Source organism: Sorex araneus, chromosome 3 (assembly GCF_027595985.1).
Source record: "Sorex araneus isolate mSorAra2 chromosome 3, mSorAra2.pri, whole genome shotgun sequence".
NCBI lineage: Eukaryota > Metazoa > Chordata > Mammalia > Eulipotyphla > Soricidae > Sorex > Sorex araneus.
The window spans coordinates 187,360,254-187,386,820 of record NC_073304.1 but is presented as its reverse complement, the minus strand read 5'-3'; the positions used below and the strand labels follow the sequence as shown (position 1 = coordinate 187,386,820).

Sequence of the window (26,567 nt, the reverse complement as noted above, 5' to 3'; positions counted from 1 at the left end):
TGGGAACATTTATTTATTTAGTTAGTTATTTTGGCCACACCAGGAGGTACTCAGAGTTACTTCTGGCTCTGAGCTCAAGATCACTCCTGGCTGTGTTGGGCATCGAACCTGGATTGACTGTGTGCAAGGCAAGCACCCTGCCCACTGTGCTATTGCCCTGGCCCCAGTTTGGGAACTTTTAATGCAAAATAAGTATATGGGGACGGTAAGGTGTGTGCTACATGCAGCCAATCTGGTTTTGATACTCTGTAACACATAGGCGCCCTAAGCCCTAGGAGGAGTTATTGCTGAGTGCAGAGCCAGGAGTAATCACAGCTGTGGCCCAAAAACCAACAAAGTCTATAAGTGTTTGTTTTCTTGTTTTAACAAGGCCCTTCTCAGGTGGAACCAGTTGTTTTCAACTCAGTGGACTGTTGTAAGTCAGGGCTGTCTCTAGATGATCACAGTCCAAGTGTCACAAACCTGGATTTAAATAGAATGCAATGAAATTGTATTACATCACAAAATTATCTATCAATGGTTAAATGTAATCAATGACATTCAACAGTTAGAATTCTTACATATGAAGGCAGTGGGCAAGGCACTTGACTTGCATATTTCCAACTTGAGTTTGATTCCTAGCACAATATGGTCCCTCAACAGTCAGGCCTAAGTCCTGAGCAGAGCTGGCTGTGTCCACCTCTCCCAACCCCAGTCCCCCTAGACCTCCCTGTAAATCCTATATATGAGATGAGGCTGAGCTCAGTTCCAGTTGTGAACTCGGTGATGTTAAATAATCCATTAACAAGTCCAGCTCATGGGTTTTGCTAGACTTTTATTTTGTAGCCTCAGAACAACTGCCTTTGAAATTAGCTATAGCACTGTCCTCAAACTAAGGTTAAACCCTAGAGATAGCTAATCAAATATCCTCACCCTCAGGAAGCCAGTGACCTTAAATCTTTAAAGATTTCAGCTTTTTTTTTTTTTTTTTTTTTTTTACTTTTGCAGTTTTGGGGGACCAAACTCAGATTCGAACTTTTTACAATGTGGAACGCTTATATGCCATCCGTGCTTTCTACAAAATCAGAATTTAGAACCTATTCTAGCACACCTTTCTTGGTCATCCCTAATTAAATACCCAAATTAAAAAAACAGCTAATTTTGGCAGGGGAAGCGTTAAGGGGAATTGGGGCCATAACCAATAGTGCTCAAGGATCACTTCTGTTAGTGTTCAGGGGACCAACCTCTGATTTCCTGACAGCTAGGTCCTTCTGTGCTAAGGAATTAATCTCTGCTATACTTGAACCCTATTTCCATAGGTAATGAGTTTGGCTTTCTGGTAGTCTATCTAGCACATTCTGTTCCTAATATCACTCCTATACCAATGTCCCTTGGCTTTTAGATATTTCAAATCCTTTTTGTCTGTCTTTGGGCCACACCTGGTGATACTCAGGGCTTACGCTTGGCTCTGCACTCAGGAATTACTCCTGGTGGTGTTGGGGAGGGCCATATGGGATGCGAGGGATTGAACCCGGGTAGGCCATGTGTAAGGCATTGTACTATACCCAATATACTGGCCCTTAAATGACCCAAATTCTTGTGGAATACATACTATCATCTGTAACACAAACTTCTTTTCCTCTACCTCATCCTTGACTGAATTACCCTACTGGCTACCTCACTGAATCTTAAACCTAACAGTCCACAATCTCCACTTGAAACACTGGAATTCAAGAGTGTTCTAAAAGGCCTGCTGTAGAGCTAGAGCAATAGCACAGCGGGTAGGGCTTTTGCCTTGCATGTGGCCGACCCAGGTTCAATTCCCAGCATCCCATATGGTCCCCCGAGGACCGCCGGGAGTAATTCCTGAGTGCATGAGCCAGGAGTAACCCCCGTGCATGGCTGGGTGTGACCAAAAAATAAAAAACAATAAAAAAAAAATAAATAAAAGGCCTGCTGTACTGAAATCTGAGATAGCTTGCTGAATATAACTTTATTCTAGCTCTTCACTTTCGCCATGACATCTCCCTGTCCGCAGTCACCCAACAGTGGGTCCCTGCTCATCCATCCCTTAGCTAGTACTGTCAATCATATCCCTGCCTCTGCTGACGCCTCTGACAGCACTCCCCAGAAACCTCATCCTCCAAGTGGCTCCATGCTGACCATGTGTGATCAGCATATGTGTGGACCCAAAATTAAAAACCCAAAAACCCCAATCCTTGTCTTTTACTCTATATGCTACACTACTTTGTTTCTCTCTATTCTACCTGGGGCCTCCCAAACTCATATCCACTATATGAATCCTGTTTCACAATTTACAGTCAATATTAAAAGTTTTTTAAAAGTCAATGCTAAATGGCTCCTTCAGAAAATCTTCATCTAAAAATAGGATTTAAATAAAACAAAATCTTCATTTGTAAAGGAAAAAACCTCTAAATCCCCTTTAATATAAGTACATCCTCAAAACATTTTTTAGATAAAGGAACAACACTGAGAAAACTTGATAAAAATAAAAATTTTTAAAGTAAAATTATAACTGTTGTTACACAATACTGCTTTAAAGAAAAGTTACAGGTAAACTGCATTTGGAAAAGACCTATGTCTTCAGTGTACCTTATGGATTCTGGCCTGATGTTGAGGTCTTTAATCCATTTTCATCTGACTTTTGTGAATGGTGTTATGTAGAGATTTGAGCCCATTTTTTTACATGTAGCTATCCAGTTTTGCCAGCACCACTTGTTAAAGAGCATTTCTTGCTTCTTTATCAAAGATTAGATGATCATATATTTGAGGGTGTGTGTAAGGATATTCAACCCTATTCCATTGGTCTATAGATCTGTCTTTGTTCCAATACTATGCTGTTTTAATTATTACTGCTTTGTAGTACAGATTGAGGTTGGGGAATGTGATGCCTCCCATCTTTTCTCCCCCAAGGATTTCTTTAGCTATTTTGGGGGGCTTTTTGTTCCATATGACTTTCAGGAGTGTTTGATCAATTTCTTTGAAGAATGTCATGGGTATCCTTAAAGGGATCACACTGAATCTGTATAGTGCTTTGGGGGATATTCCCATTCTGACAATGTTAATTCTCCCAATCCATGAGCAGGGGATGTGTTTCCATTTTCTCGTGTTCACTTTCACTTCTTTTTTTTTGTTTGTTTGTTTGGTTTTGGGTCACACCCGGCGATGCACAGGGGTTATTCCTGGCTCTGCACTCAGGAATTACTCCTGGCAGTGCTCAGGGGACCATATGGGATGCTGGGATTTGAACCCCGGTCGGCCGCGTGCAAGGCAAACGCCCTACCCGCTGTGCTATCACTCCAGCCCCTCACTTTCACTTCTTGAAGTAGTGTTTTGTAGTTTTCTCTGTGGAGGTCCTTTACCTTCTTGGTTAAGCTGATTCTGAGGTACTTGATTTCTTTCTTTCTTTTTTTAATTTTGCTTTTTGGGTCACACCTGGCGATGCACAGGGGTCACTCCTGGCTCATGCACTCAGGAATTACCCCCTTGCGGTGGTCAGGGGACCATACAGGATGGTGGGGTTAAAGCCTGGGTCGGCTGCGTGCAAGGCAAATGCCCTACCCGCTATGCCATCACTCTACCCCAGTACTTGATTTCTTGATTTTTCTGAGGCATGATTGTGAACCGGACTGTTTTTCATATCACTTTTTTCTCTCATTTTCATATAGGAAATTAATCTTTTCCTTTCTTTTTTAAATTGCCGTTATTTATTTATTTTGTGGGGGTCATCCCTGAAAGTGCTCAGTTGCTATTCCTGGCTCTGTTCAATGATCACTCCTGGTAGGGTCAAGGGACCATATGGTGCACTGGAATTCGAACTGGGTTGGTTGTGCACAAGCTAAGTGCCCTACCTGCTGTACTGTTATCTAGTCCCCCAATAAACCAATTTTCAAATACCTATTTTTAAGTTATAATTTCTGTTAATGTAGGGAAAACAATGACCACTGACTCACTCTTAATGCTAGATTTCATAAAAGCCTTACCAGACAACTCATGAGAAGGCAAGGTTTTTCTTCTATTCCTTCAGTGAGAGAAAATTTAGGTGTGTGAGTACAGTGTGTACTGTGCTCATTCACAGTGTCCTCTAAACAGGTACGAAGTTTCTGTTCTGTCAACTGGAGAATAAAAATAAGAAAGTTAACCTACAAACAATAGTCACCTAATACTCAATAGGCTGAAAATCTTAGTTTTCAATCTCATAAACCAATGTAACAATCTGCTGGATGGTTTGATTACTTGAACCTTTATAAGCAATCTTGGTCTCAGGGTCATGGAGATGGTTCGGGGGTGCATGCATTCCCAGGGGGAGCCCAACATTTGATCCTCAGCACTATCTGGATGATAGGGAGCAAATTAAGAGCACCTAGCTAGGAAGGAGTTAATTAGTTAAATCCCTAACCCACCTTCCCAATAAATTTAAAAAACAAAGGTATTTGGGTTCATGAGTATTCTATGAACATCAAGCTCCATCTATCCTTCCACATTATCAGCACTCCATTTCTGCACAAAATGTTAGCACTCAGGAGCTAAAGTGATAGCACAGTGGATAGGGTATTTGACTTGCACACGGCTGACCCTGGTTCGATTTCCCAGTATCCCATATGGTCTCCTGAGCACTGCCAGGATTAATTCCTAAGTGCAGAGCCAGGAGTAACCACTGTGCATCACCAGGCAGGCGTGACCCAAAAAGCAAATAAAAAAACACACACTGCACCAGGAATAGGCAAATCAACTACTTTCTAGTCTTCCCTCATGCTTCTGCAAATGTATCCTTACCAAATGACAATACTACAGTTCTAGATCTGTTTGTGCTAATAGAACTTGTTATTGCAGAGAGAGTACCGAGGGTAGGGCGGTATTTGTCTTGCACATGGTCAACTCGAGTTTGATCCCTAGCATCCTATATGGCCCCCTGAGAATCACCAGGTCTGACCAAAAAAACCAAAACCCCAACTTTTATTGTAATTGAATGATGTATTATGTAATGGAATGAAATAAGAGAATGAAAATAAAGATTTTTTGTGTGGGGGGGGGGTGAGGGAGAGGGTGTCACATCTGGCAGTGCTCAGGACTTAATCCTGGTTCTGTGCTCAGGGATCACTCCTGATAGTGCTGGCGGATAATACGCAGTGCCAGGATTCGAACCAAGATTAGCCGTGTGCAAGGCAAAATGCATTAATCCTTGTACTTTCTCTCTAGCCCTGCTTTGTTTTGTTTTGGGGCAATGTGTGGCAGTACTTGGGAGGCCCTTAGTATTGTTTGGAGCCATGCAGTGGTGGGAGTAAAACCTGGGGCTCCAAAATGCAAAGAATGCACTCTAGCCCTCCGCCTATTTTTAAAATGGAATATATAGGAAACTAAAATATATAGATTATTATTATTTTTAAAAAGTTGTTCCCACCGGGGTGCCAGACGGCGAAGGTACAGCCAGCACACCTTCTCCAGATGGAGCCCTGGTGACACTGAGCTTCTACTAACAGGGCTCTGGTATGCAGGACAGTGACACCTCCAAACCACGGGGGAGAGGGGGTCTGGAATGGGCAGCACCAGCCCAGTTTCCAATTCGCCCCGGCCGCCAGAAGTCATGCCCTCGACCCGCCCTCGGCGCCATCTTGCCACAAACAGCAGTGAAGAATTCAGGCGCTCCGGCAGGCACCGCCAGCCGGAGACTGCTCCAGGCCCACAACACCGGGGTGCCAGACGGAGAAGATACAGCCAGCACACCTTCTCCAGATAGAGCCCCGGCGACACTGAGCTTCTACTAACACGGCTCCAGTATACAGGACCGGGACACCTCTAAACTGCGCGGCCGTGTCCTGACATACAAAATATATGCTCAGGAATGGCTCCGCCACCCCTGAGCATCCATTATCCCAGAGGCACAGAAACCAATCTCAGAACGCAGCAGCTGCTGGCAGTGATACTCCTGGACTCTGAACTAAGATACGGCCCTGTGCAGCCCCAGGAGGGGAGGGTTTCTGTCCCTTGTCCCTTTTTTCCCCGGACAGCATGGTGACCACCACCATTCAGAAACAACTGGGCAGAGAGGTAGGAGTTTGCAGTGATGGGACGGGATGCATGGGAAATCTTGTGATGGGGGAGGCAGAACCGGCCCTGCCTCCTGCCCAAATGGGACCCGAGCAGTCGCCCATGTACAGCTCCTCCGCTCCCAAACAGCCATGATCCCAGAGCCACAGAAACTAGCCTCGGAATGCAGCGGCTGCTGGCAGAAATACCTCTGGACTTAATACCAGAATTCCAAATCCAGGCGGCCACTTTCACGACCGTGCAACATCATGTGCTCTTTGTTACCAACAATAGAAAACATACAATCTAATGATGCCATTCCGACAGATCTGACTGTTGGGGGGGAAAACTCCAAATAATGATAGTTTCCTGTCGAAAATTGAATGTAATCAAAGTAAGGAAAGAGTAAAGTGAAAATCATCTGCCACACAGGCAGAGAGGGAGTGGGAGGGGGGGTTATGCTAGGTTTATTGGTGGTAGAACATGTGCAGTGGTGAAGGGATGGGTGTTTGAGCATAGTATGACTGAGACTCGATCCTAAAAGCCCAGTAACTATTCTCACCGTGACTCAATTAAAAAATAAATTTAAAAAATTTTAAAAAAGGGGCCGGAGAGATGATGCCTTACACATGACCAACCTGGGTTTGGTCCCCAGCCCCACATTTAGTTTTCCAAGCCTGCCAGAAGTGACCCTGAGCATTACTGGGTGTGACCCAAACACAAAAAAGAATAAAACCACAAAGTTATATACTTGGCTTCCTGATGCACTTTTTTTGTTGATTTTTTTTCTCCTGCAGGGGAGGGCCAGGCTTGAAGTGCACTGAGGTCCATCCTACGGAGACCATGTGGTACTGGGAATTGAACCTGGTCCTCACATCCAAAGCATATACTCAGCCCTTAGTGCAAGCTGCCTGGCACTCTTGAAGACCTTTTAGAGGAAAAAAACAACCAACTCTAGACTCTACAAGATGGCTTCTGGATATCCAAACCCTGTTAGAAGAGTACTGCTAAAAGATGCTTGTGGATTTACATGCTCAGAACACAAAACGTTTTATTTTTTTAACAATTCATTTTAACCAACCAGCAAATTTCTAGTTCCCATTATATAGATTTCTTACATGTAAGTACACATATACATACATGTGTACATACATATTTATTTAGTTTTTGGGTGTGTGGTGGGGGAACAGCTACACTAGGCAATACTCAAGGGCTGCTTCCAGGGTGCATGTGGTACAAGGGATCAAACCCAGACCTCATATATGCAAAGCATGCACTCTAGCCCTATAAGTCACTTACTCTGTCCTGTATTTTAATATCATTGATGCTATAGTCTGAATAGGGGCTGGAGAATAATACAGTGGTAGGGTGCTTGCATCACATGTGGCTGACCTGGGTTCACTCCCTGGCACCACATATGGTCCCCTAAGTCTAGAGATCCCTATGCGCAGAGCCAGAAATAAGCCCTGAGAACCACCAAGTGTGGCTCAAAAAGAAAACAGAGGCCAGAGTATAGCAGTTAGGGCCTTGCACATGGCCAACTCGGGTTTGATTCTCAGCATCCCATATGGTCCCTGAGTAACCACTTGAGCATCACTGGCTGTGACCCAAAAACAAAACAAAACCAACCAACCAACAACAACGAGAAAAAAACCCAAAAGATGTTTTAATAAATGTCTTCCACATAGTTTCATGGGTGGAAAAATATTTTGAAGATCAGAATTAAGCCTTATAAAAGGGCCGGAGTGACAGTAAAGTGGGTAGGGGTCTTTCCTCGGACATGGATGACCCAGGATCAATCCCCGGTGATGCTCAGGGGTCTGGCTCTGTACAAAGGAATTACTCCTGGCAGAGCTCAGGGAACCATATGGGACGTCGAAGATACAACTCAGGTCAGCGGTCTGCAAAGCAAATGCCATACCCACTGTACTATTCCATGCTGTTTACATTTTCATCATGCTGGTTTCAAGATACAAAACAAGAAAACCTAGAACACATCAGAATTTTTAAAAAACTAATGTGAACTGAACATTCAATGTCAAAGGAATATAAGGTTGGGAAGAGGTTTGCAAAATATACACACTACACTACTGAAGTTTAAGAAAGATATGTAAGAAGAAGTGATAAAATCTACGTATGGAATACTTACATGAGAGGGGATGTATAGGCCACACTGACACATGACCACACCACTTGCTATTCTCAGGTTGTACCTAGAAGCAGAATTGCAATCACAGAGCATTGTGTTTAGAGCATTTGGAGCCCCAAATCTTTTCAGACAACAAAATTTTTTGGGGGAAGGGGGGGTTCCACTCACCTTTGAGTGAGGATAGGAACCAATAATGCTGAAAAGGTTTTGAAAAACTCTTACTTTGTACACACAGGACAAATGAGGGGATTTGTTTCCCACTCAGCCAGTATGATGTTGAAGCACTTCTCATCAAACTGCAAACTCTTTTCATACTCACTAATGATGGACTGTTCTGTAAGAAAAAGGACAGTTGGAGTGCTTCACCATGCTTCATTTGGAGTGTACTGTCTTTAATGCTATGTAAGTTTCACTTTCAACGTCTTTCTCCACAGAAGAGAAAAATTTCAGGCAAAAATCACTAAATATTTATGATCCTTCAAGTACTGCAGGAGTACTCTTTGAGTACATACAAGGAGTAGCTCTCAAGCACAGTGGAAAATATAAGAGAAGCTTAGAGTAGCTAGTGGCCTTAAGACATTCCCCAGTGGATGACAAGACCCATTTCTGGCCTTATATAGCTGTGAACTGAATTTTTTTATTAAGAAGACTGTAGAAAATTATTGATAAAATTAGGAACGAGGTAACCTTTTACCCTCCTTGAAAGTACCAGCTGAAGTTTCTTGACTGTCTTTTCTGGGCAGTGTTTGAACCAGAAGTTGCGAATCCCTTGAAAGCACAGGCTTGGGGCTGGAGCAATAGCACAGCGGGTAGGGCGTTTGCCTTGCACGTGGCCGACCCAGGTTTGATTCCCAGCATCCCATATGGTCCCCTGAGCACCGCCAGGAGTAATTCCTGAGTGGAGAGCCAGAAATAACCCCTGTACATTGCCAGGTATAACCCAAAAAGCAAAAAAGAAAACAAAAGCACAGGCTGGTGTTTCCTATGTCTAAATTACCACTCCATTCCTTTCTTAGCAGGGAAACCTATAGTGTCAGTGAAGAATACGTAAAATTCACATGTTGACACCCTAAGAAGCAATGGTGGAAGTGTTGTTAAGAAATGGGACCTCTGAGGGAGACTTAGATGAGTCTGGTGGATTCATCTGAGGGAGACTTAAATGAATCTGGTGGATTCGCACCCTACATAAGAAGCTCCAGACAGATCCCTAGCCCTCCCTCTCTACAAAGATCCTGAGAAGGCAGCACCCATGAAGCAGGAAGTGAACTCCCCACTAGCCATTTTACCACATCTGCTGGACCCACAGACTTCTCAGCCTTCAGAATACTGAGAAATAAATTCTGTTGTTTATAAGAAAGAAAAAAAAAGAAACAAAAAATCCATTGAATATTTAAAGTTCTATAGGGTTAGCTTCATCTGGGGTTGGAGATTGTATAAGTAAGATGACATGTGATCTGTGACACTGCATAATGTACTCTGAGCAGCACAGAGCCACTAGCCCTACTAGGTGTAGGCCACCTCATGCCCCCACGAAAGGCTAGATATATCTTAGATTCCCATATTTCCTCCTTGTGAGCACAAGAGGTGGAGTGGCAAGACATAGGCACAAGGAGACAGCTTTCACATCTGGAGGCAATGGAAATAAAGATATAGAGTGTCAGGGTCCCAGGGACAACAGGAGAGGTGACACGGGGTTCTTATTTCTAATAGTGGGATAATGCTGCTTATTTAAAGTGCTCTGTTCTCACTGTCCATACATTGTCTGTGTTGTCCAGAAATGGTATGTTCACTCAGCAAATAATGCTACAATATCTAATGTGTAGTAGGCCAGTGGTCACTGTCACTGTCACTGTCATCCCGTTGCTCATCGATTTGTTCAAGCGGGCACCAGTAACGTCTCTCATTGTGAAACTTATTGTTACTGTGTTTGGCATATCCAATACGCCACAGGTAGCTTGTCAGGCTCTGCCGTGCAGGCACAATACTCTCAGTAGCTTGCCAGGCTCTCCAAGAGGGGCAGAGGAATCGAACACAGGTCGGCCGCATGAAAGGCGAATGCCCTACCACTGTGCTATCGCTCCAGCCCAGTAGGCCAGTGGTACAAAAACAAAAACAAAAATGGGTTTCTGCTCTTAGTTTGCTCACAATCTACATTTTTGAGCAGGAATCAGCTAATCACACAGTCCATACGCCATGCCAGCTCACTTTTAGTTTTTGTAAATAAATTAATACTGATACACAGCCATGTTCATTTGCTTTGTACTGTGTATAGCTATTTTACAGTATAATGGCAGAGTTGAAGAGCTGTAACTAAGACAATTTGGGCCACAGTTTAAAATAATTATTGGTATCAGGAGTTGTAGACTAAAGAGACAGGGACTGGAGACTCACTTAGAATTCCATATATGTTCCTCTAATCCCAGGCAGGAATTGTCCACAGAGCACAGCTAGGAGTAGCCACTGAGTACTGCCTGGTAGGGCCCAGCCAACTAATATTGAAAGATTAGAAGCATGGGGGTGGGAGTGGGGAATTGCTCAAAAGGCTGAAGCACTACGCTATATGCACAGAGCCCCAAGTTTGATCACCAGCACTGCCTAGACCTCTGAGCACCACTGGATGTAGCCCAAGTGATTCCAACATTGGTGGGGCATAATTCCCCCAAAGGAAAGAAAAATGATTTGACCCATCAAAGAAAAAGCTTGCCAGCTGCTGCTAGAGCATTCCTTTTGACTGAATACAGCAAGATCAAAAGAATCATTACCACTTTAAATTTTTTAGTTAAATATATATGTGAATGGCATCATAGATGGAACTTACAGGTGCCAGATTGGCACTTTTAGCTAATAAGCCACCTCCAGGGCTACTATTATTAACCTACTAGTAGATAGGAAAATAGTAGAGTAGACATGGGAACTATATTCACAATATGAGCTGTTTCCCAACTCTCCCTGACTATCTGTGTAAAATATGACTATCTCTTCTTTATATTACTATGCACTCATTTTTGTTTTTCTGGCCACACTTGTTGGTGTCTGGGAGCCACTCCTCTGTGCCTGGAGGGGCTGGGGAGATGCTCCTGTTGGTGCTCAGAACACCCTGTGGAGCTGGGGATTAAACTCGTCTCCCATATGCAAAGCATGAATGCAGCTGATTGAACTATCCCTTCCAGCCCCTCTATTAGAATCTTCAGAATATTCATAAGGAGAAAAATGTAACACTGAGAGAAGTTTGAGAGTGAAGTTTGAGAAAGTCTGGTATACTCAGGCAGCCAAAAACTAGAGTAAAAACAAACTCTTCTGGGGCCAGACAGTACAGCTGGTAAGGTACATGTCTTAAATCCAGCGAACCCTGGTTTTAATCCATTGTACTCTAGATGGTCTCCTACGCAGCACCAGGAATGGCCCCTGGGCACTGCCTGATGTGACTCACAACAAAAGCAACAACAGCAGTCTTCAGTCATTCAACCTAAGTTGGAGGTAGAGAAAAGGGAAGCTAAGCACTAATTTTGCTTTTAAAAAATGGGTCAATACACAGAGTGGCTAAATGGATCCGGAAATTAAACCCAACATTCTGTTGCCTGCAAGAAACACACCTGAACAAACAGAGTAAACATAGACTCAAAGTCAAAGGATGGAAAACAATCCTCCAAGCAAACAACCCCCTTAAAAAAGCTGGAGTGGCCATCCTGGTATCCGACAACATAGATTTCAGGATGAAAAAGATCAAAAGGGACAGCGAAGGTCATTTTCTGTTTATCAAGGGATATGTACAACAGGAAGAAATCACACTCTTAAACGTATATGCTCCTAACGAACGACCGGCTAAATATTTAAAACGACTCCTAACAGACTTCAAAGAGGACATCACTAACAGCACAATTGTAGTCGGAGACTTCAATACGGCCTTATCGCCTCTAGATAGATCCACAAGAACAAAACTCAACAAGGAAACACTGACTCTGAAAGAAGAAATTGAAGAGAGAGGCCTAATAGACCTATACAGGGCCTTACACCCCAAAAAGAAAGAATACACATTCTTTTCCAGTGCACACGGAACATTTTCTAAAATAGACCATGTACTGGGCCCCAGAACATACCTCAATAGAATCGGAAAAATAGAAATTGTATCAACCATCTTTTCAGACCACGATGCGCTGAAGATAGAAGCTAACCACTCACAAATACGGAAAATCAAATCAAACACCTGGAAATTAAACAATTCAATGTTGAACAATGAGTGGGTCAAGAAGGAAATCAAGGAAGAAATCAAAAGATACTTAGAAACAAATGAGAATGAAGACACGAGCTACCAAAACCTATGGGACGCAGCTAAAGCCGTGTTAAGGGGAAAATTTATAGCTCTCCAAGCATTCCTCAGGAAGGAAGAAAGGACCCACATAGATAGCTTGACTTCACGACTCAAGACCCTAGAAAAGGACCAGAAAAAGGACCCCAAACCAGACCGAAGGAAAGAAATAATAAAAATTAGAGCAGAAATTAATGACATCGAAACCAAAAAAACAATCCGGAAGATCAATGAAACAAAGAGTTGGTTCTTTGAGAAAATAAATAAGATTGATAAACCGCTAGCAAGACTCACAAAGAAAGAAAGAGAGAAAACTCTAATAAATCGAATCAGAAATGAAAAGGGGGACATCATAACAGAAACCAGTGAGATTCAAAAGATCATTAGAGACTACTTTGAAGGTCTTTACGCCACAAAAAAGGAGAACCTAAAAGAAATGGATGGATTCCTTGATTCCTACAATCTCCCAAGACTGAAGAAAGAAGACCTGGAATACCTGAATAGACCCATCAATGTTAAGGAAATTGAAACTGTAATCAAAAACCTCCCCAAAAACAAAAGCCCAGGCCCAGATGGTTTCACTGGCGAATTCTTCCAAACATTTAAAGAAGACCTATTGCCTGTTTTCCTCAAACTTTTCCAGGAAATTGAAAAAACAGGAACTCTCCCAAACAGTTTCTATGAAGCACATATCTCCCTAATACCAAAAGCAAACAAAGACACCACTAAGAAAGAAAATTACAGACCAATTTCCCTGATGAACACCGATGCGAAGATCCTCAACAAAATACTAGCAAATAGGATCCAACAACTCATCAAAAAGATCATACATCACGACCAAGTGGGATTCATCCCAGGGATGCAAGGATGGTTTAACATTCGGAAATCAATCAACATAATCCAGCATATCAACAAAAGTAAAGATAAAAACCATATGATCATATCAATAGATGCAGAGAAAGCATTTGACAAGATCCAACATCCTTTCATGATGAAAACCCTCGCCAAAATGGGGTTTGGAGGAACTTTCCTCAAGATAGTCGAAGCCATCTATCACAAGCCTACGGCAAGCATTATCCTCAACGGGGAAAAACTAAGGGCCTTTCCTCTGAGATCAGGCACAAGACAAGGATGCCCACGCTCACCACTCCTCTTCAATATAGTACTGGAAGTACTTGCGATAGCTATTAGACAAGAAAAAGAGATTAAGGGCATCCAGATAGGAAAGGAAGAAATCAAACTCTCACTATTTGCAGACGACATGATACTATATCTAGAGAAGCCTAAAACCTCTACTAAGAAACTCCTAGAAACAATAGACTTATACAGTAAAGTTGCAGGCTACAAAATCAATACCCAAAAATCCATGGCCTTCATATATGCAAACAATGAGGCAGAGGAAAGGGACATGAAAAAAGCAATCCCATTCACAATCGTGCCCCAGAAAATCAAGTACCTCGGAATCAGCTTAACCAAGGAAGTAAAAGACCTTTACAAAGAAAACTACAAAACGCTACTCCATGAAATCAAAGAGGACATGAGGAAATGGAAACATATACCCTGCTCGTGGATAGGGAGAATCAATGTTGTCAAAATGGCAATACTCCCTAAAGCATTATACAGATTCAATGCGATCCCTATAAATATACCCATGACACTCTTCAAAGAAATGGATCAAGCAATCCTAAAATTCATATGGAATAACAAACGCCCAAGGATAGCTAAAACAATTCTTGGGAAAAAGATGATGGGAGGCATCACCCTCCCCAACCTCTCACTTTACTACAAAGCAGTAACAATTAAAACAGCATGGTACTGGAACAAAGGCAGAGCCGTAGACCAATGGAACAGGGTGGAATATCCCTACACACAACCCCAAATGTATGATCATCTAATCTTTGATAAGGGAGCAAGAGATGTGAAGTGGAGCAAGGAAAGCCTCTTTAACAAATGGTGCTGGCACAACTGGACAACCACATGCAAAAAAATGGGTTTAGACCTTGACCTGACACCATGCACAAAAGTCAGATCAAAATGGATTAAAGACCTCAACATTAGACCACAAACCATAAGGTACATTGAAGACAAGGTCGGCGAAACCCTCCACGATATTGAAGATAAAGGTATCTTCAAAGGTGACACGGAACTAAGCAATCTAGTAAAAACAGAGATCAACAAATGGGACTACATTAAACTAAAAAGCTTCTGCACCGCAAGAGATACAGTGACCAGAATCCAAAGACTATCCACAGAATGGGAAAGGATATTTACACAATACCCATCAGATAAGGGGTTGATATCAATGGTATATAAAGCACTGGTTGAACTCTACAAGAAGAAAACATCCAACCCCATCAAAAAATGGGGCGAAGAAATGAACAGAAACTTTACCAAGGAAGAAATACGAATGGCCAAAAGGCACATGAAAAAGTGCTCTGCATCACTAATCATCAGAGAGATGCAGATCAAAACAACCATGAGATACCACCTCACACCACAGAGACTAGCACACATCCAAAAGAACAAAAGCAACCGCTGTTGGAGAGGATGTGGGGAGAAAGGGACCCTTCTTCACTGCTGGTGGGAATGCCGACTGGTTCAGCCCTTCTGGAAAACAATATGGACGACTCTCAAAAAATTAGAGGTTGAGCTCCCATTTGACCCAGCAATACCACTGCTGGGAATATATCCCAGAGAGGCAAAAAAGTACAACCGAAACAACATCTGCACATGTATGTTCATCGCAGCACTGTTTACAATAGCCAGAATCTGGAAAAAACCCGAATGCCCCAGAACGGATGACTGGTTGAGGAAACTTTGGTACATCTATACAATGGAATACTATGCAGCTGTTAGAAAAAAGGAGGTCAAGAATTTTGTAATTAAGTGGATGGGCATGAAAAGTTTCATGCTGAGTGAAATGAGTCAGAAAGAGAGAGACAGACATAGAAAGATTGCACTCATCTATGGTATATAGAATAACAGAGTGGGAGACTAACACCCAAGAACTGTAGAAATAAGTACCAGGAGGTTGATTCCATGGCTTCGAGGCTGGCCTCACGTTCCGGGGAAAGGTCAACTCAGAGAAGCGATCACCAACTACATTGTAGTTGAAGGCCATGTGGGGGAAGGGAGTTGCGGGCTGAATGAGGGCTAGAGACTGAGCACAGCGGCCACTCAACATCTTTATTGCAAACCACAACAGCTAATTAGAGAGAGAGAACAGAAGGGAATGCCTTGCCACAGTGGCAGGGTGGGGTGGGGGGGAGATGGGATTGGGGAGGGTGGGAGGGACGCTGGGTTTACGGGTGGTGGAGAATGGGCACTGGTGAAGGGATGGGTTCCCGAACTTTGTATGAGGGAGGTATAAGCACAAAAGTGTATAAATCTGTAACTGTACCCTCACGGTGATTCTCTAATTAAAAATAAATAAATTAAAAAAAAAAACTAGAAAAAAAAATGGGTCAATATTACGCTATAATATAGGCTAGAAGGACTGCTCCCAGCATACCTTGGTCAAACAACTCTTGTTGGATTTCTTCCAGCACAGTCAGATCCATTAGCTCCTCCAACTGCAAGAGAAAGTATGGCCATTAGACTTTTAAACTTATTATCAGTCAATAAGCTGCTAATTATCCACACTTGGAGGCTGGTTTGAAGAACCAGATTTACAGGAGGTAATCAGTTTAGTCCTCTCAGTTTTATTGATAAAGTTATTCATATAGTTATACTAAGTAAGCAAATGATTAAAGTCCCAGTTACAATATAATGGCACCAAGTTTGGGGAGGAAAAGTAACAACTTGGTATGTAGTTCTGATAAAGCTATGTATCAGAAGTTGGAAGTTTCAAACTTCCATAAACTCTAGCTATTTAGGGATGGGCTGTAGAGATAGTACAGCACTAGGGCACTTGCCTTGCATACAGCTGTCCTGGGTTTGATCCCATATAGTCTCCCAAGCACTGCCAAAGTAATTCCTGAGTGCAGAGTTAGGAGCAATCTTGAGCATCAGCGGATATGACTCCCTCTCCTGCCTTCCCCATCCCCAAATAAACAAAACCTTTAGTTTGGGCCTCTGTAAAGTAGGAATAAAATTTATCCTCTCAGGCTTACTATGAACACTGATTGTGAATATATGATATATGTATGAACATATATATTATAAGCACACAAAAGTTACTGCAACATTTTAGAGCATCTTGATATTTTTCAAAGCAATTCCCATGTGTTTTCCTTACTATGTAAGAAATTGACAATTCTCCTTTTTTTCCATTTTCATAAAAAAAGAAAACAAAAAACCTCTAAGTGACAGCAAAGAATCAAGAGTCAATAGCGAAATTAGGATCAGAACTCTAACTTCCAATCCAGCACTCCTCATGGAATACAACAAATGTTTTTTCCATCCACACCTAGTTCCCAGTACTGAGTTTAGAATCAAAAATTCCTTTATAAAATTAAAGATCCCTAACCACATCTAATAGATAAAAATTTTCATGGGCTGATCCAGAGGAATGAAGTATTTTTATTTTTAGTTTCATATGTGATTATAATACAATGATACATTAAGTCAATAGTTTGGTATGTAAAAGTCATTAACCTAGAAGAGAATCTAACATAATAAGTGGGAGAACCAGGGTTAAAGGTAGATAAAATTGTGGCTGGAAGTGGATGGAGTTAGAGCAGAGCTTCTTAAAAATTTTTCCTGGCTAGAAAGATACAGTACAGAGATAGGGCACTTGCCTTGCTTGTGGCAGATTTGGGTTCAATCCCTGGTACTGCAAATGGTCCCCCAAGCACTGCTAGGTATGCTTCCCCCCTCAAAAAAAAAAAGGAATCCCCCTTTTTCCACTTTCCATGACCCCTTTTTCTATGAGGAGTGCAGCATGAGCAAGTGCTGCCAGAAACACCAGGGATTCAGGATGTGGTTGATTTTGAATTAATTTTTGATTTTTGCACATTCAGAAATGTTTTACTATTGCCAATATTTTCACAACTGCCTCATTCAGATTTAGTTATGTGATCCCATACCGTTTTAAGAAGCTAGGGCTTAGAGATTTAGAGAAAATATAAAACATTCATGGTGTTATACAACCATCCTTATAAATACATTTCCAAATCTGACCTGAGCCACCGCTGCCGGAGCACTGTCCACTGACTGCAAAGCCTTCCACTCTTCTTCCATCACTTCCTGCACAAGAAGAGCCTTCTGCTTTCTCTCTCCCATATTGCCTCCAGCCCTGCGGTAACGGCTCAGGAGCCTGTCCCGGCTGTTTCTCATTCTCTCCAAGCATCCCTTGGAAAAAGAATAAAAATGGGTCTTTTTAAAAAAAAATTTATTATTAGTGAATCACTGTGAGGTAGTTATAGACTTACAAACTTTCGTGTTTGCGTTTCAGTCACACAACGATCGAGTGCCCATCCCTTCACCAGTGCCCATTTTCCACCACCAATGGTCCCAGCATCCCTCCCACCACCCCCAACCCATCCTCCTCCCACCACATCCTGCCTCTGGGGCAGAGCATTCCCTTTTGCTCTCTTTCTCCTTTTGGGTGTTGTGGTTTGCAGTAGAGGTATTAAGTGGCCATCATGTTCAGTCTATAGTCTACTTGCAGCCCGAATCTCCCATCCCGAACGGGCCTTCCTAGTACCCTTTACTTGGTGGTCCCTTCTCTATCTGAGCTGCCTTTTCCCCCAGCACACAAGGCCGGCTTCTAAGCTATGGAGTAATCCTCCTGGTACTTATCTCTACTGTTTTTGGGTGTTAGTCTCCCATTCTGTTACTTTATATTCCATAAATGAGTGCAATCTTTCTATGTCTATCCCTCTAAAATGTGTTTCTTTTATAAAGGTAATTTAATTAAAAATAATATAAACATTAGTTGTTACATACTCTTAGTTTTTTAAAAGGTAGTTTCATTAAAATATTCTTAGGCTATTAAAATACTAAAGGAAATTTATAAAAACAAAAAATTTCAACACTATCCATAACTAGTTATGTCTGTATATTTCCCTCAAGTCTTTATCCACAGATAGATAGGGGCACTTATGCTTTATTCATATATTTCCAGATGACCCTATTTTATATTCTCTCTTAACTGTCAACTTCCTTAATGGCTGGGTGAAACCGGCTTAGTGTCACCTGTGCAAAAAAGAGGACATTTAGGTTGCCTCTAAATACTTGTTATTCTGTAGTTGCCGGTAGTCTTCTTCCTGTACAACAATGGTTCTCCCCTCACCGCCCCCCCCGGGGCAATTTTCTTCATTAGGGAATATTTGGCAATGCCTGAGACAATTCTGGGTATTAAGTCTAGTTTACAGAATCCAGTAGGTAGAGTAAGGGTGCTGCTAAAATTCTACAACGCACAGAACAGCTCTTGGTGGTGCTCGGGGGACCCTATGGAATGCCAGAGATCGAACCCGGGTTGGTCGCCTACAAGACAAACGCCCTGCCTGCTGTACTATCGCTTTGCCCCCATCTTTTTTTATTTTTAACTATGTCATATTACCTTCTTGGGATATACCCACTATTTCTGGGATTCCCGGAGAGTTGGGTGATATTCCTAAGGCTTACAGGAACCATGCTGAGTTCAGTACGGGTCACAAGTGAGGTCGGGGACAACACACAATAATCGAGGCTTCTCTGGACCTCAGTTACATTCCTCTAACCTCCAGTCCCAAACAAGTAATTGCTATCTCGCATCAAAGTGCCCTCTAACAGGCGCATTTGTTAACATACAGAAGCACAAGGGTAGTCATCATCAGAGTTCACATTTAAAAAAAAAAATAAACGAACCCAAAATTAAGGGTTCCTGGAGCTAGGTCGCCCGAGCAGCTAATCTTATCTCACGGCCAGCGGCCCCGGAGGAGACTGGACGGCTCCATGTCTTGGAGATGCCTACACCTGCCTCACGAGGTTCCCAGAATGGATTTGGAGACTGACGACTACAAGGCACCGTGTCCCAAATTCTGCGCTCACCCGCCGGAAACTCTCTTTCCAAGGCTGCGAGTTCACCACTTTGTACAGAGAGCTGTGCTGAGAGCCTGAAGAGCCTGCCATCACTCTTCGCGGGAGTCGTCGCCAGGAAGTCCCGCCTCCGGGAGCGCACAGAACCCTGGGAGTTGTAGTTTCCAGGAGCCGAGAGCCTCTATTGCTAGGAACCGTGAATTAAGAGATGTGTCTTAAGGTTCGGCTCCACCCGGGGACAGATATGGGAAGCCAAGGAGGGGCGACTAAAATAGAGACATTTGTAAGGAAAACAGAACCTACATTAAGGGAAGTAAACTGTTGTTTTGCCAACCGTGGGGACCATGCTGTGCCCTCCGGACCTACCGATTGAGCTATCTCAGCCCGAGAAGGTCTTAGGGGTATGTTTTGTTCGTCTAGTTTTACCAACGCCTTTCTTTCGGGTAATAATAGACTTTCACAGACCAAAGCTTTCTCTAAACTGGTTTGTTGCCCTCGCCTCTGGCTTCGTCTGGCCGAATGTTTAACTCTTCTCTGGCCACGACCCTGCCTTACAGGTTGGCCTCTCCTTCCCTCCGCCCCTCGCTCTAACCGCGTGCTTCCGGTTTGCATGCTCGTCGATTGGTTGGAGACGTGAGCGACCGGTCGTGGATTGGCTGCGCTCAGCGGCGGGCTGAGCAACTGGACTGAGGAGAACAGTTGAGCAAAGATGGCGGCTGCTGAGAGTCCTGCGGGCGATAGTGAGCTGTGGCAGACCTGGCTTCCTAACCACGCCGTGTTTTCGCGGCTTCGGGAGGGACTGAAAAATCAGAGCCCAGCCGAGGCCGAGAAATCTGTTTCTTCATCATTGCTTTCGTCGTCCCCACTGCCGCCCCAAATAATGACGAAAAATCTGGTGTTAGGCCTTGGCGGTGAGCTTTTCTTGTGGGACGGAGAAGGCAGCTCCTTCTTAGTTGTTCGCCTGCGGAATGTCAGTGGCGGCTGTGAGGAACCTTCTCTCTCCCAGTACCAGGTACCGCTATGCTGATCACGGAAGTGATCAGATCGCAACTATTTTGGTGGATGTTGTGTTTTTGTTTCTTTTCCTGTGTTTCGTCTTCTGGCAGGTCTGCTCTAGCGGAAAAGTTTTTCTTTCTTTTCGTGCCGCTTTAGCATGCCCTAGTGCGATTGGAAGCCTTTCTTCGAATTTCATTCCTAAAACAAATGTTTGTTTACTCCGGTACTGTCAGGCACTGTCACAGTATCCCACGCTGTCAGGGCGCTTCGGTTCTCTTGCCTGGAAGGAAGGGAAGGGCCGTGGGATAATCTGCAAAATACGCCAGAGCTCCATCGAAAAGTTAAGCCTGAGAGGGATTGAGGAGGACACGGTTGCTGTTTTCAAGTGCTGAAAACGGCGTATACCCGAGATGACATGTGATCTTAACTTGCTCTCTGGATTTTTGTGAACCCAGAGTGGTCTCAGGTGTCTACATTATAAAGCACGAAGTTTCCTACCTGATGTGTTTATTCTTTCTTTGAACTTTCAGGGAGTTAGATCATACCCACAGTGTTAAGGAGTTCTTGTTTTTGATGATCCAGCAGCGTGTGAAAGTGGGTCTGGTCTAATCAGAAAATAATTTCCACTTGCTTGCGATCAGACTTCTCTTTCTGGAAGTGTTTGTAATCAGCTGATTCTCTTCAAGGTTGCAGTACATGAAGTGTATGTGACATTGTTTTAATTCTTGTTTATGACAAATATATACTGGTATTTGTAGATGAGATAGGTAATTTTTCTTTTTTTCTTTCTTTTTTTCTTTTTTTTCTTTTTTAGAGGGGCTACATTCAGCAGGACTGCAGGCGGGGAGGTCACTTCCATCAGGTGATTTGGTGCAGGCCTGGCAGCTGTTGTGCTGGGGTGACAAGCCATGCCAAGGATCTAACTCAGCCTCTCACATGGGAGAGGTTTTGAATTGAAGTAGATCAGCAGTTCGGGATCCAAACCCCAAACTGGGTTTTGATCCTTGTGGGGGTGATGTTACCTCCACTGGGTTTGGCTGTAGTAGCTCCCTAGCTTAATACTTTTTTGTAGCCACACCTGGTAGTGCTCAGGCTTACTGCTGGTGGGCTAGGAGTCTATTTGGGGCGCCACGTTTGGACCCAAGCCGTTTATGTGCAAGGCAAATGACCTGCCTACTATACTATCATTCAAGTCCCTAACATTCCATTCTAAATGGTTAAAAACTATTTCATTACAGGTTTTAGTACTTATCCAGGATGCTTCATTATAGCAGTTATTTAAAAAAACTAAAAATGTTGTTTTCAAGAAAAGTAACTGTCAAATATTATTTACCTTGAAGTGAATCTTTTAACCATCTTACTTTAATTTTCAGAGATTGCTTTGCATAAATCCACCTCTGTTTGAAATCTATCAAGTCCTCTTAAGTCCAACACAACACCACATAGCACTTTTGGGAATGAAAGGACTTATGATATTAGAATTACCTAAAAGATGGGGGAAGAATTCTGAATTTGAAGGGGGAAAATCAACAGTGAATTGTAGGTAAGTTGTATTTCTATTTAGTATTTATCTGTATATTTGTAGCATACACAAAATTGTCCAACATTACATGGTGGTTCTTAAGGTATGTTTCTATTAGAATAATAAAAGTACTTCAGAAATATTCTTATTCAGAAGTACTTCAGTAAATTGGCTGCTTGTATTTTATTTTTTTGCTGTATTCATGGAGGTCAGGTTATTGTTTTCAAGTAAGGAAAAATAAGATTGTGCGGGGAGAGTTTGTCCCAAACCTCAAAATCCTCAATGGTTACTCTTAGCTCTGTATTCAGGGATCACTCCTAGCAGTTCTTGGGAATCATATGGGTTGGTAGGGATCAAACCAGGGTCAGCCACATGCAAGGCAAATGCCCTGCCCAGTGTACTATTTTTCTAGCCACAAAAATAAGACTTTTAAAGAACAGCTCTTTTAAAAAATCATTGTTATTGTTACTATTTTTCATATAAAAGATCTTTATTTAAAGAAATTGGAAAGGGTGGAGAGATTGTATAGTGGGTAGAGCCCTTGACCTTGCACACATGGACCCTGGTTCGAATTTTGGCATCCCATAGCTCCCCTGATCACTGCCAGGAGTAATTCTTGAGTGCAGAATCTGGAGTAACTCCTGAGCATCTCTACATGTGCCCCAAAAACCATTGATAATAATAGTAATAAAGAATATAGAAATAGAGAAAATAGAGATATCGAGGGAGAGAGGGAGATAGTGAGGGGGGGTGAGGAATGAGGTGGGTGAGGGAGAGGAAGAACCTTTAAGAGAGAATATGGGGTTCGACAGATTGATAGATAGATAAAATCAAGGTCACACATTTTAGGTTGAGTTGCAGACCAATTTCCAAGGCAGTCTTCCGAGGTTTATTTCTGAATGTCTGGATCATGGCCATTAATGAGCTTAAATGGATCCAGATGCAGTCTGTAGGCACAACTATCAGGCTACCAGAAGCACAGGGAGATGGGGGGGAGATCTCTGTGCAAGCCTGAGATTTGGTCACAAGTCCCACATACCCCAGGTTTTTGGCAGATTCACTCATGGATGAGGCTTGTCTGAGCCTGTGGAGATGAACAGTGAGCTTGGCGGTGATATGGTTCTGAAGGTTTTTGGCTGCTGGGGCTCTTTTGGAGTGGGTGTTGGGACTCACCTGCTGCACCCATTAGTGTTGCCCTGGATGAGACAGCCTGAGCTTTAATGTTTTTTCATTTTTATTTTTTTATGTTTTTAATTTGTTGTCAGGGCTATACCTTTTGGTGCTTATGGGCCATGTATTGCTCAAGATTTAATGTGCACAAGTTAACGCACTCTGCCACTTAAGCCACATTTCCAAAAGTTTGCTCATAAATTTAAGTTTACTTTTTAATTTTCCTTCTTGTGGGGGTACATGGGGTCATGGCTGCTGGTGCTTAGCACCCAGGGATCACTCTTGGTGTGACTGACGGACTATGTATGGTGTTGGGTATTGCATTCTGGTCAGCTGCATGCCGTATTCTATCTCCAGCTATATTCTTTCTCCAGCCTTCTAAGCCCAGTCTGTTTTAAACACATCCTTTCTAAATGTACTCTTTTTATTTTTTTTTTTTTTTTGGCTTTTTGGGTCACACCTGCCGATGCTCAGGGGTTATTCTTGGCTCCGCAATCAGGAATTGCTCCTGGTGGTGCTCGAGGGGACAATATGGAATGCCGAGGATTGATCCCAGGTCCGCTGCATGCTAGGCAAATGCCCTACCTGTTGTAGTATCACTCTAGCCCCTGTACTCATTTTTATAATGGGAATGGTAATGGTAGTGTCTGCTATTATAGTTTCTCACAGGGTTACAAAAAGAAATATAATATTGTATTTAAAATTATTTGTGTAATGCACTATAGATACACAAATTTTGAGTATCTTAATTTTTTAAAAATTTTGACTGTTGGATGTTAGATGGATAGATGCTTTGAATGTTAGCAAAACTTAAAAGAAATTGCAGGGAGGACTGAAGGGATAGTATAGTGAGAAGCGCCTTGCCTTGCTTGCGGCCAAATCCAGGTTCCATCTCCCGTTTTCCATGTGGTCCCCTGAGCACCGTCAGGTGTAATTCCTGAGTACAGAGTGAGGAGTAACCCCTTAGCATTGTTTTGTGTAGCCCCCAAACAAAAAACAAGAAAGAAATTGGGAAACTGGAGAGATAATACAATAGGTAAGGTGCTTGCCTTTCATGTAGCCAACCTGGGTTTGGTCCCTGGCACCATATATGGTTTCCTGAGTCTTGCCAGGATTGATCCCTGAACGTAAAGGGAAAAAAAGTTTAACCAGGTAAAGAGGCAGAGGAATGATGAACACAGAGTTGAGTTGAAAGGCAATAGATTATTGATGCTATCTGGGATTGACACTGGCAAATAACAAGTGACCAACTTGACTCTGAGTCATGTAACTATGAAGGTTTGGTTCCATTGCTGCTTGAGGTCTAATCAGTTGACAGACATGATGATGGGTTTAGAGAAAGAACTTGATTGGCATTATCAGCAGGGGAAAGAGGTGAATTCATCCTTAGAATAACTATCTTCTTGGTCACAAGAAGTTTTCACACTGAAGGAAAACCAAAAACCAAAAAGGAGGAAAAGTGAGCAAAGAGTGTTATGATGGCATTTTCCTTAGGTGTATATTAAACTTCAACAAAATGTTTTAGATAATGTTGTTTTTATTTTAGTACTATTCCGATTGCTGAGAGATTTTTTACCAGTTCCACCTCTCTGACGCTAAAGCATGCTGCCTGGTATCCAAGTGAAATGTTGGATCCCCACATAGTGTTATTAATGTCAGATAATGTAATAAGGTAAGATTTATTTATTTTCTTCTAATTTTTATTTTATTTTTTTAAGTTTTTATTTTATTAAATCACCGTGAAAAAAATCCAAAGCTTTCAGGTTTAAGTCTCAGTCATATAATGATTGAACCCCCATCCCTTCATCAGTGCACATGTTCTACCACCAAGAACCCCAAAATACCCCCCTCCCACTCAGCCCCCAATTAAGTGGCTAATGGTCTTCACTTTATTTTCTCTATACTTTGAATACATTGAGTATTTCAATAGGGAACTCACTATTATTGTTTGGAATTTTCCCCCAACAATCAGGCCTGCTGAAAAGGCATCATTTAATGATTTCTTTTCATTGCTGAGAATAAAGACTATGAGCTTGCGCAGCTGCGACGGCAGCCGCGCGGTTTTGGATTTCTGATATTTTAGCTCAGTTCACAGTCTAGATGCATTTCTGGCTTGTTCTGGGTGCCAAAATGGGTTAGAAGACTTCTTGGATCATAGTCTTTAGGAGCAGAGGGTCCCTTTCTTAAAATTTTTAAAAGTTTCCATGATTTACAGTACTGTTAATGATAGGGTTTCATGCCTATGTTCTTTTTTTTTTTTTTCTAACACTGGAAGCATCAAAGTGTCTTACTTTCCTAAACTATTAAGAAAAGTTAATTGTTTTTTTTTTCTTTGTACTTTTGTGAGTAGAAAGATTCTGTTTGCCACCTAACAGACATCTTCTCTGTCCTCTAAGAGTCAAAGGGGATTGTTTTGATTTTTGTTCTTTGGCCACACCCAGCAGTGCCCAGTGCTTACTCCAGGTACTGTGATCAGGGATCACTCCTGACAGTCTTGGGGGACCATATGGGTGCCTAGGATTGAACTTGGGTATGTGCGTGCAAGGCAAGCGCTCTGCCCATGTACTATTGCTTAAGCCCCAGAATTAGATATATTATACCAGTTTTCTTTGGGGGAGTTTTGTTGAACCACATCTTCTAGTTCTGGGGGCTACTCCTGGCTCTGCTCAGAGGTCACTCCTGGCAAAGCTCAGGGGACTATGTGGGAATCAAGCCAGAGTAAGGCTTGCAAGGCAAGCACCTTAACTTTTAAACTATGACCCGTTATTTTTTCTTTTTTCTTTTTTCTTTTTGCCTGGCATAGAATCCAGGGTCTCACACATGTAAAGCATGTCCTCTACTACTGAGCTGGCACCCCACTAAGAATTTTTTAGTTGAATTTGTTCCATTATCAATACGATTAAATATTTTAACAAAAAGAAATTGCTTTTCAGTTTTATAATTCCCTTATGAAAATAAATATGAGTGGAGTTCATGCCAGCTTCAGTCATCTTAATTAGTGGCTGAATAAATAGCAGTACTCTTACATTAAAAAAAATAGCTGTGAAATGGGATTGTGTCTTTACATTAAGAAAAACATGTGAATTATAGATTAATGTTTGCTTTACTGTCCAGCTGGTTGGTATATAATAAAGAGTAAGATCTGGTTCTTCTTTGATGAGATATGTTTCTAATAAGCTGACACAGATATGTGTAATGGATGGAAGGGAAGCTGGCAGAATTAGAGGTAGTGGTGAGATAACTTAGTAAGATGAGTATGGTTAATTACTTAAGATAAAAGACAGGTGCAATGGCCAATAAAGGATATTGAATGAGTGGCTATAGGGCTGGAGAGATAGTACAGCAGGTAGGGCACTTGCCTTGCACAGGGCCAAGTTCATCCCCAGCACCCCATATGGTCCCCTGAGCACCACCAGGCGTATTGCCTGAGCACT

The 26,567-nt window shown here is 42.4% G+C and overlaps 2 protein-coding genes across 5 annotated transcripts in view; one reads left to right on the top strand and one right to left on the bottom strand.

Annotated features, from left to right (window-relative positions):
• Window positions 1–7: 7 nt before the first annotated feature.
• On the bottom strand, window positions 8–19,565 carry RPAIN (RPA interacting protein). Of its 4 annotated transcripts, none has more exons than XM_055132861.1 (7): window positions 19,275–19,435; window positions 17,604–17,774; window positions 15,994–16,054; window positions 8,399–8,510; window positions 8,177–8,240; window positions 3,984–4,115; window positions 8–462 (listed from the first exon to the last, which is right to left on the bottom strand). In XM_055132861.1, the coding sequence occupies exons 2-7, from the start codon at window positions 17,757–17,759 to the stop codon at window positions 433–435; spliced, it is 555 nt and encodes a 184-aa protein (XP_054988836.1). In that variant the 5' UTR covers window positions 17,760–17,774; window positions 19,275–19,435; the 3' UTR covers window positions 8–432. The 4 variants fall into 4 exon arrangements, 3 of the variants coding, with proteins under 3 accessions (XP_054988836.1, XP_054988834.1, XP_054988835.1); XM_055132859.1 differs by lacking the exon at window positions 19,275–19,435 and adding an exon at window positions 19,458–19,565 and having other exon boundaries at window positions 9–462; XR_008629326.1 differs by lacking the exons at window positions 8–462; window positions 19,275–19,435 and adding an exon at window positions 19,458–19,565 and having other exon boundaries at window positions 4,042–4,115; window positions 8,345–8,510.
• A 434-nt stretch (window positions 19,566–19,999) lies between these two features.
• NUP88 (nucleoporin 88) overlaps window positions 20,000–26,567 on the top strand; it is a 36,831-nt gene continuing 30,263 nt past the window's right edge. The window contains exons 1-3 of the mRNA XM_055133827.1: window positions 20,000–20,457; window positions 21,815–21,984; window positions 24,680–24,805. Of these exons, the coding sequence (XP_054989802.1) occupies window positions 20,155–20,457; window positions 21,815–21,984; window positions 24,680–24,805 (599 nt within the window). The 5' untranslated portion in view covers window positions 20,000–20,154. The remainder of the gene's footprint in view (window positions 20,458–21,814; window positions 21,985–24,679; window positions 24,806–26,567) is intronic.

What these genes read in the sequence shown, in the direction of transcription:
- RPAIN (XM_055132859.1), bottom strand. Translation starts at nt 19,538, where the DNA reads ATGGCAGGCTCTTCAGGCTCTCAGCACAGCTCTCTGTACAAAGTGGTG. An exon ending in ACAAGAGTTGTTTGACCAAG is followed by an intron (nt 8,511 to 15,993) that starts GTATGCTGGGAG and finishes TTTTTCTTACAG; the next exon opens with AACAGTCCATCATTAGTGAG. An exon ending in ATTTGTCCTGTGTGTACAAA is followed by an intron (nt 8,241 to 8,398) that starts GTAAGAGTTTTT and finishes TTCTGCTTCTAG; the next exon opens with GTACAACCTGAGAATAGCAA.